The sequence below is a fragment of the Solanum lycopersicum genome, chromosome 6 (assembly GCF_036512215.1).
Source record: "Solanum lycopersicum chromosome 6, SLM_r2.1".
In the NCBI taxonomy this organism is placed as follows: Eukaryota; Viridiplantae; Streptophyta; class Magnoliopsida; order Solanales; family Solanaceae; genus Solanum; species Solanum lycopersicum.
In genome coordinates, this window is record NC_090805.1 from 38874153 (window position 1) to 38883768 (window position 9616).

General features: G+C 34.4%; 2 protein-coding genes across 2 annotated transcripts; one reads left to right on the forward strand and one right to left on the reverse strand.

Moving 5' to 3' along the window:
* Positions 1–1477: 1477 nt before the first annotated feature.
* LOC101247131 (uncharacterized) lies at positions 1478–9093 on the forward strand. Its single transcript, XM_004240954.5, has 3 exons — positions 1478–1708; positions 1797–1934; positions 8660–9093. The coding sequence occupies exons 1-3, from the start codon at positions 1580–1582 to the stop codon at positions 8840–8842; spliced, it is 450 nt and encodes a 149-aa protein (XP_004241002.1). The 5' UTR covers positions 1478–1579; the 3' UTR covers positions 8843–9093.
* Positions 9094–9218: 125 nt separating this feature from the next.
* On the reverse strand, positions 9219–9616 carry LOC101247433 (uncharacterized). Its single transcript, XM_004240955.5, has one exon. The coding sequence runs from the start codon at positions 9614–9616 to the stop codon at positions 9410–9412; it is 207 nt and encodes a 68-aa protein (XP_004241003.1). The 3' UTR covers positions 9219–9409.

Consider the following 9616-nt stretch of genomic DNA (forward strand, 5'->3'; position numbering starts at 1 on the left):
TTTTTTTTGCTTTTATAGTTAGTTCGAATTAAATAATTGTTTGCATATCAACAATAAGATATTATATTTTAGATATTATTCAGAGAGAGTTAAATTCAATTATTATCAAATCAATTTGAATGTGTGTTCATATATCTATATTTATTTATTTTTTTTTAAAAAAATATAACATTACAAAATATAATTTTTTAAAAAAAGCATGAATTAACGTAAACTCGGAGATCGATGCCCCTGGTTTTCCAGTAACTACTTTGATTAAATTGTATGTAAAGGTAGGCAACTTTTCAGCAGTTTTAGTAGTCCCATTTATGAAGCATGGAAGTAGACTACATATTTAGGTAGTCTAGTCACTAAATGATTTCACATCAATGTGAAAAAATAATATTGTTCCCTATCTTAAATTATTTATCATATTTTTAAAAAATATTTATTATTTTAAAATTTTAAATATAATTAATTATCCGGTTTCATTTTATCTTTAATATTACTCTCTTCGTTTCATTTTACTTACCCTACAACTAAAATAATTTTTTCTCTTTTTACAAAGTCTATTTTAGAAATCATTTTTTTCTCCTTCTTTATAGTATCTTTAATATTAAATAACTAAATACTATAACATTATTAATAAGATTAATCAATTTAATAATATCCGTTCGATTCTAAATTTTCCCCCCCAAGAATTATGTTATTTCAATATGCGACAAGTAAAGAGAAAACAATTGTTCTTAAAGACCGTTAATACTTCAATTATAGGGTGATGATTTATAGGGCAATGATATATACATTGAATGAATATTAAATAAAAAAATTATATAATAAGACTTAAATAAATATTTTTTTCTGCCTTTGTAGCTTAATATCATAAAAGAAATGTATCAATAATAAACTAAAATAAAAAAGAAAAAATTATCATAACTGAAACACACACACAAAAAGAAATTAAAACGAGGGATGCATAAAAGAAAATATGAAAAAAGTTTCAAACAAGGATATAAAAAATTCTTGATTCAAAATCTATATCTTTCTATTTTCCTCATCTTCCACCGAAAAAGAATGCATGCATCAAATTTTAATATCACTAGTTTAAATACGATGAGATAATCATTAAAATTCAAAAATATCAATTGAAACATCAATTATGATTCACATTCAATAAAATGTTTTTTGATCTTCGTCCCTTTAATACATTATAAATTAAAAAAATAGTGAAATTTTATAAATTTAGCTAATACGATTTCAAAAATGATTTTTTTTCTTTTTATTTAATGTAAACTCGATTTAAGTTGTACATTATTGAAAAAACTGTTTGAACTCGCATTAGTGATTGAAACACTTTAGACATCAACCAACAAATTGAGAATTTAAATCACGTCGGAGTAAAGTAAAAACACTCTTCATAACGATTTTAATCTTTTTTCCTTTTTAATTTGGTGTGAGCTCGATTTAAGATATAAAAAAAAATTATTTAAAACACTCTTGATTGTGGGTGGGGGTGGGGTGAAAAGAGGGCTTAGTTGGAACCCAATTCTTAAACCCTTGTAAAGCCCTAAATCTTATTTTTCAAACAAATTGGAAGAAAATGGATGCAATAGCAGCAGCTGAAGAGAGGATAGTTTCAGAAAGATTAAGGCAAAAACTCAACGAAGTTAATGTAGCTGCCCAAACCCAACTCGCCGGCATTCAAGACCACATTGCTTTCACTCTTCAGGTTCTGCAATTTCTTCTCACCTGCTGATAATTGTATGTTTGATTGGGGGTCCTTTTTTTGTTTAACTTTTTTTAATGTGTATGTGCAGCAAGCTTATTACAGATGTGCTTACGAATGCTTTGATAGGAGAAGAAATCAAGAGGAGATAGGGCGATGTGTGGAGCATTGCAGTGTTCCTGTGCACAACGCTCAGAATCTTTTCCAGAATGAAATGGCCAAGTTTCAGGTAAAGTTCATTTCTTTTTACGTAATTTCATTTTTTTTCTTGCTAAATGAATTTGAGGTCATATCTAAAACAATGATAATGTGCTGTTTGTTACTTGCTCAGTCCCAATTTTATGTGATACGATTTGACTTGGTACTAATTTTAAGGAAGAAATGAAGTCTTTAAAAATGTGTGGTCTGGATCATGTGTGTGTCCATAAATCAATTCACTAATGGTAAAACAGTATGTTATTATTGGGCTCTCGTTGGTCGTACTTTTTTTCCATTATCAAAAATACCAAAGACAGGTGAGGATGTATATAATTATGTTTTAGTGCTTGGTGTGAGATTCTTCTTCTTAGTCTAATGTTGCTTGTGATTGGTATAGAGAATTTTTTTTGATGAACAAGGGAAACCCGCAGCCGCTACCCTTTAGGTGCACACTGGGTAAAACCCCCGCTCCTATGCAATAGCTCGCAAATCACATAGGAGAGATAACCCGCATAAGGCAAGCCCGGTGTGACTAGCTCGACCAAGAAGGCAAACCCATTGCTTTTGTTGGCAAGGGGTTTCAAACTTGAAACCTCCAACATGGAAGTCCCAACCCCAAACCACTGGGACACCCCGAAGGGTTTGGCACAGAGGAAATTTGTTGTCAGTCGAAACGTATTACCTTAGGGGAATCATTTTATAGTTTCCGGTTTGGTACAGCGTAGGTGACGCACGATGTTAAGGATAGGCTGTGAACTGTGAGAATAGTATTTTGGTGATATTGTTTAGTATTGAAGATTGAAAGTCTTTACTTGTTAGTTTAAGCTTGAGAAGAAAATGGCTTCTACTAATAAGTGAAAAAACTTATTTCTCCTTCTTGGTAGAAAATATTATCATCATAAAGTATTTTTCAGTAACAAGACACTGCAAAATGATTTCATCATGAGGTGCTGGTTGCATTAGGGATGTGACTAGAGAGGTGCTAGGGGTCTTGAGAGGTAGATTCAGTGGGCATCAAGGGGACTAGTGGTGGGAGAAAAGTCCAAGTGAAGATAGAGGCAAAGAAGGTGGCGTCTGTGAAGTTGGTGGAAGGTAATGACGAGGAGGTAAAACAAATGAATAGGGAAAGGTATAAGATGGAGAGGAGGCAAAGTTAACGGCTACGGCAGAATAATGGCAGCTTTTGAACGTCTGTATGTAGAATAGATGAATGCAATGGAATTGGAAGTAATGAAATGGATGGATAGATGATCGTGAGAGACAAAGGAGGAATAGCTTAGTGATAAAGTTCCTGCACCTTCAACTTTAAGATTGGGGATTCAAGTCACCATAGGTGTAAAATTGGGAAGGGTAATTGTTAGGCTCCTGGGGTAGGGGGTGAAGTTCACCATATAGAAAAAGGGAGATGGATAGCCACAGCGACGATATCTTTTAAAGCTTACATATATTTTTTGTTCTTATAGGATAGATTGATTTTTCAGTTCTTTTCTTCCCCTTTTCTTATTTAAGTGAATTTTCTGTTCATTCAAAAGTGTGTGTTGAGCTTTTGTAAAGCATTAAAGTTGGTTTTCATGGTAGTTTCAAAAAAAAAAGTTGGTTTCCATGGTCCTTATGAGGACTGAGTTTATAAAATAGTGCTTACATTCATCTTAGGTTCTGCCCCTACGACATGTTGTAAAATTCCTACTTATCAAGGAAACAAAGATGAAAGACAGGAGAGAAAAAGCAGCAGCTTCTGATATTTATTTCCTTGGGCTGGAGGTGACGTTGTGTGTGAGGCATGGGAACTTCTCATGGACTTTAGAGTTATGTCAAATAGCTTAAATCTGAGCTCTGCGTATCCTTGTGAGAATGTAGTTATTCTTTTCATCAATTACTTAGTGGATCATTTAAAATTTGTTGATAGGTTGAAATTTTTACTTGTGCCTCTTGATTTCTCAATTCCATGGCACCATTTATCATGTACTCTCCCTATTGGTGGATGCGATGTTCCTCCCTTAGTATATATGTGCATATTGTGGCTATGTAGAAGTAATAACACTATGGGTACACAGCGGTGATCTCATGGATTCATAATAATGTAATCTATGGTATCATTGTTTTCTTCCTGTTTTATGAGAGTAAATACTGTCTCTTTGGGACCTAACATATTCACAAAAAGCGTTGTTGTACATATGTAGATGTTAAGATGAATGACTGGTTAGCCAAAATTAGAAATAATCACATCTTGAATAAACTATTACCCTATGTCTCTTATAAAAATCTCGAAATGGGCCGAATGTTAGATGTGCCACCATGATGATCAAAGGTGTTAAAAGGAAATGAGGTAGATCTCAAATTGCATGGAGGGAAGTTTCTCAAAAGAACATGATCTTTTCGAATTTGTGTGGATAAACTATAGTGTAAACAAAGTACCCATGCAGGCGATACCAACAAGTTAGATTAAGGTTCAGTTGTGATTGGGTGCACTTACATTAGGTCTTGTATTTTCCAAGAGGCTTTTTAGTTTAGTTTGAGATTTTTATGTCAGTATCGATAAGCCTGAAATTTAATGAATCTTTGGTTTTAAAACCTTTAAATTGTCTGATTGAGTATGGGAATGAAGGAGACCAAGTGGAGTGGGTTTGATATAGACTATAGAGCACCATGTTCTTGACCTATCTAATTGGAATTGCGGTTTAGTTGTTTTAATTTTACAATAAGTTGTTTGATATATTTGACTTTCTTTTCCAATTAATACAAATCACAATTTTGGTAATTGTGGTTGGATGGTCTTGAAATGATACAGTAGTGGTTTTAGATGATAATCTTGCTATTGAATTGCTTGTTCCTTTCAGCTACACTTTAGTAGCAATTTTGCTTGAGAAAAATATGATTCCAACAATTTTCATTAGTAATTTTATAGTTTATGCCTTTAAATTTCTCTTATACCTTAGGAAGTATTATTTGCTATTTCCCTCCTTGTTTTATAAGTTCTTCTGATGAAGGTTTCATCTAGTACTCCCTTTATTCCTATTTACTTGTTCATTTTTTACTTGGCGTATCTATTAAGAAAATAATAATTTACATAGTGAGTTTACCATTTTACCCCTATTAATTGTTAGAATTCCAAAATCAATTTACTCATGAAAGAGGTTCTATCTTTTTCAGAAGCATTTAACTCTAAATAAATTAAGGATATAATCGGTATAAAATATTTTCTTTTCTTGATTTGTCAAAAATGACAAGTATTAAGGGACAAATAAAAGGTTATAAGTGGACAAGTAAAGGGAAAAAGAGAGTATAGGCATCATACTGATGGTCAATTCTTTGTGAACAGAATGTATAAAAGGGATCTAGCCACAATTGCGGGGAACAAAATCAGGGCCATGGAGTGCTATATGGAAGAGTGTAGCCCCTACTAAGGTGAAGTGTTTCATTTGGTTGGTAACTAGGAGAGCTTGCCTGGCACATGATAAACTTCAGAAGAGGGGAAAAATTAATGCCTCAAGATGTTATCTTTGTAAAGAGGCCCTAGAAACCAACAATCATCTGTTTCTCCACTGCACAGTAACAACACAAGTATGGGCTCTATTTACCAATATAATGAATCTAAATTGGATTATGCCAGAACATGCAGCAGACCTACTAAGTTGCTAGGTCAGAAGGGGAGGTAGTAAAAGCCAGAGGAGGTGGTGGAGAACAGTACCTGCTTGTATCTGGTGGAGCATTTGGAAGGAGAGAAATCAGAGAATTTTTGTAGGGAAAGAATGCACTATAGAGAAGATTAAGTGGAAAGTAATTGCCACTCTAGGTTTTTGGTGTAAAGAAATGAACATAGAAGAAGAAATTCAACTAGTGGATTTCACAGGAGCTTTGTAAGTAGTCCTGTTTTTTTGTTGGTTTTTCTATGTAACTAACACTTTCGGGGGTGGCCAGCATAGCCCTTAATGCTGAGGAATACAATGTTACCAGTTTCAAAAATAAAAAATAAAAATATATATATTAGTATATGATTTGAAGAAGCTTGTTATCAGGGATCTGAATTTTGGGTTAGTAGCGACTCAGGGACACGTTCCGTTTCAAAAAGGAAACGATCTACATATTAGATATTACAGATCAGATAAAGCCCTAGCATATCTTTACTTTATAAGTATGACATTGCATCTAATCGAGTGAAAAAAACTCAAGAAACTTCATGCCGTTTGCCCGTATCAAATATATAGATTATAGAAAGAGAGAGAGAGAGAGAGAGAGACTGGTTGAAGGGCGAGGGTGTTAGACAAAATAGCCCCAACCAAACAAACCAAGCACATACATACTTAGTCCAACAACACTTCTTGAAGCTTTTGCATAATTTTTGATAGGATAAAGCTTTATTTATAAGCACTCCCAAATCCCAATATGTTACTGCAGCAAAATTACAAGTAGGACTTGCTTTACAATTACATATTCCAAATTCTAACAACTCCAGCACATATCATTCATAGTCAAAACTAAATTCCCATTAGTAGAAAAAATTCTGCACACATCTATACGTAATAACAGAGGTCATCTCCTTTTTATCTTCACAGCACTTCTTGTTTCTCTGTAGAGTCCAAGCATTGCATAGGGGAACTGACATCCAAATCTTTTTACGAGTTCTGCCAGCATAATATGTCTTCCAGCAGACTAACAATCTTCTAAAACTGTAGTGTACTGCACAATATACTCCAAAACTGTCAATAACATTGCCCCGATCTGCCAAACTGTATGAAAAAATGCTGAATAAACTAATTAGATATTTCACATAAGCAACACCTTCTACATAGCATATACCCTTGAGATTGTGAAGTATATTCTTAAGATTGTTGATACCATTTTTTGCCTTCTCCATCTTTTAAGATTGACTTCTAATTTTGATTTTCCCCACATTCTCATCAGTTCAACCAAGCTCTCATTTTTCCTACACAATGCTTGCGACCCAAAGAATAGAGTGGATATTCATTTGGCATATTATATTACTGGTTGAATAGGTTTGTTGTATCCAGTATAACTATAAAATTTTCCTTAGGAGGGGTGGGGGACATGAATCAATTTAAGAGTTCACTGATATAATTGGAAGGTTTATATTCTTCTTCTCCTCTAACAGCCAACTCAAAATAAATAAATTTTCTCCTCCTCTCAGCTAATAAATTGCAGAAGAGAAAATTGCCGCAGAGAAATATTTGATGATAATGATCCCAGAGTACCAATCAAAAAAAGTTAATGATCCCAGAATGCATTAGTTCTGAGAATTGAGACTAAATGTCCAAATGATTCTCACTTGATTATGTTGTTCTTGTGAGATTAAGGTGCTGTGTAAGCTTGTGAACTGATACTCGCACTTGTGTGAATAGTTTCTGTATATGGGTAATTTGTCTCCGATTTGTTTGTTTTAATCAGTAAAATCAAGTGTATTATCTATGAGAGCCAAGCAAAAGCTCAATAATAACTTCTCAGAGAAATGAAAGAACTAATAAGAAAATCTATCATGAGAGTTGGTTCTAAACCAATATAAAAATACACATTTGTTTTTAAAATTGAGAATGTTGTCTCTTCTGTCTTCAAAGCCTTCAGCCTTGTGTTCCTCTCGGATAACCCACCACACAACTACAGGGATAGTGTTCTAAATCTTAGAGGAGACTTTAGACATGCCATCCTTTTCCGATCTAACAAAAATTCCAAGGGGGTATAGGGTGAAACCATCTTGTGTCCAAGGCGGTCGAAGAAATATACCAGATTGACATGTAACTTTACGATGAAGAAAAAGATGATTGACATCCTCAGCATTTTCTTCACAGAGTGAGCATCTTTTGCAAAGAGGTATGCTTCTCTTCTGAAGATTGTTCAGGGTAAGGCATTTACCTTTAACCACTAACCAAGAAAAGCATTTGACTGCACACGTGTTTTTTTTTTTTTTTGATAATTCAACTGCATGAAATGTTCTAAGATGTATGAACCACCTTAAGTCTTGCCAAATGTCTGTACTAATAAAATTTGAGCCACTTGTGCATCTGAAGTGAGATGGAAAAGTCTCTTTCAGAGGCATATTGCATCTGCTCTGTTTCCGAGTGGGATGAATCAAATTGACTCTGGTTTTAGGTTTTGTAATTAGGAGGTTTGCCTTGAACCCTTAATAGTGGGTGGCTGGTCAAGCCCTGGTTTTGGACTTCTGAACGACTGAACCGTCATTTGTTTTTCAGATTAGCTTTCATATCTTGGGCTAGGCATCTTATCTCTCCCTCTTACTCCTTGTAACCCAACTGTGAGTCTGTGACTTAGGGTTGTGGGGTTTGTTGCTTCTATTATAATCTGATAATTTGTTTTCTTGAGTTCACTGAAGTAGTTGTAGCATTTGGAGACAGGTTTGGGAACTATGCATCCCAAAATAATAGTAGTAGTCGGCATTGCTTCATGGACTTGAAGCCCTGCACTGCAGATAAGTGTGTGCTTTAATCATTGACGTGCAAAGTGACCTCCACGAGAAGCACGTTTGGTCCATTAGATCTCAATTAAGGAGTTGGACTAATACCAACATTATTGTTCATTGGATGTTGAAATTAGTTATGTTAATTGAAATTTTATCATATCATATTACTAAATTCACATATGTATGATAATTTTAAATCTTCCATAAATTGTTATTCAATTTTAAAAAGATGAGCTTCTTCTTCTTTTTGTTTCCAGCAAAGGTGTGTGGTTCACTTCTATAGCGTCGAGCATAGATTATTAATCCAACTTATTGGTTAATTACAGGAAAGACTGAACAGGTCTCTCATGGTGTGCCAAGACAAGTTTGAGAGTGCCAAACTCCAGAAGAACAAAAGCAACGCCACAATGGAACTGGAATCATGTGTTGACCAGTCCGTTCACGACAGCATCAACGTATTGCCCCATCTTGTTGACAAACTAAAGGCTTCTCTCGGCATCAACAATTGAAGAAAATGTAGGTAGCATCGCCATGAATTTGACGAGAAACGAGGGTTTTTCTTTTTCACTTTGGAAATGTTAAAAGTTTTCATAAACAGTTTTTGCTTAGATGAGTTAAAAGTAATGGAAATCAACTCAAGATGTAACGCAAAATGAATTTCAGTATTGCAGACTAAAAATCAGGTGGCTCCTGAAGTTGCTTAATTTAAGGGAGACTGTGCATTGCACATACCCAGTAAAATAAATTGTTCGTCACTTTATACTTGTACCAGATTTTATATTCTCTCATTATCAGCCCGATGATCAAACTCAACAGGAATACTAAATGAAGAGTCTGTAAAACCTAAAATAAACAGGATGACTGTATAGTCTGTAGACATTGAAATTCAAAAAAGAAGAAAATTTATCTCAACATAAAAGCTTAAAAAAGGATGCAATATCTTGATATCTTTACAGCTAAGTGTGTGTATTCGCAAAGCATGAGAAACAGTTTTAGTTATTCAGTCTGGTTCTACTCCTTCAAAATCATCCAGTACTTCTTTCCAAATTGCAGTGTCACCTTCATATTGGACACAATTATTGCTTGGGTGCCAAACTTGCTTCAGCGTCACTGCTGCGTTTTGCATCTTCAAACTTATCAATGGCTACTTGAAGTTCATCTGAGCCTCCAACAGCTCTCATAGTGTAGTAGTACACACCAAAAACAAATCCTGTCAAACCTCCAGCCATAACCAGATTCTTAGTCTTGGGAGCAAGGGCGCTGTATCCTGGAAGTCCAGCCAT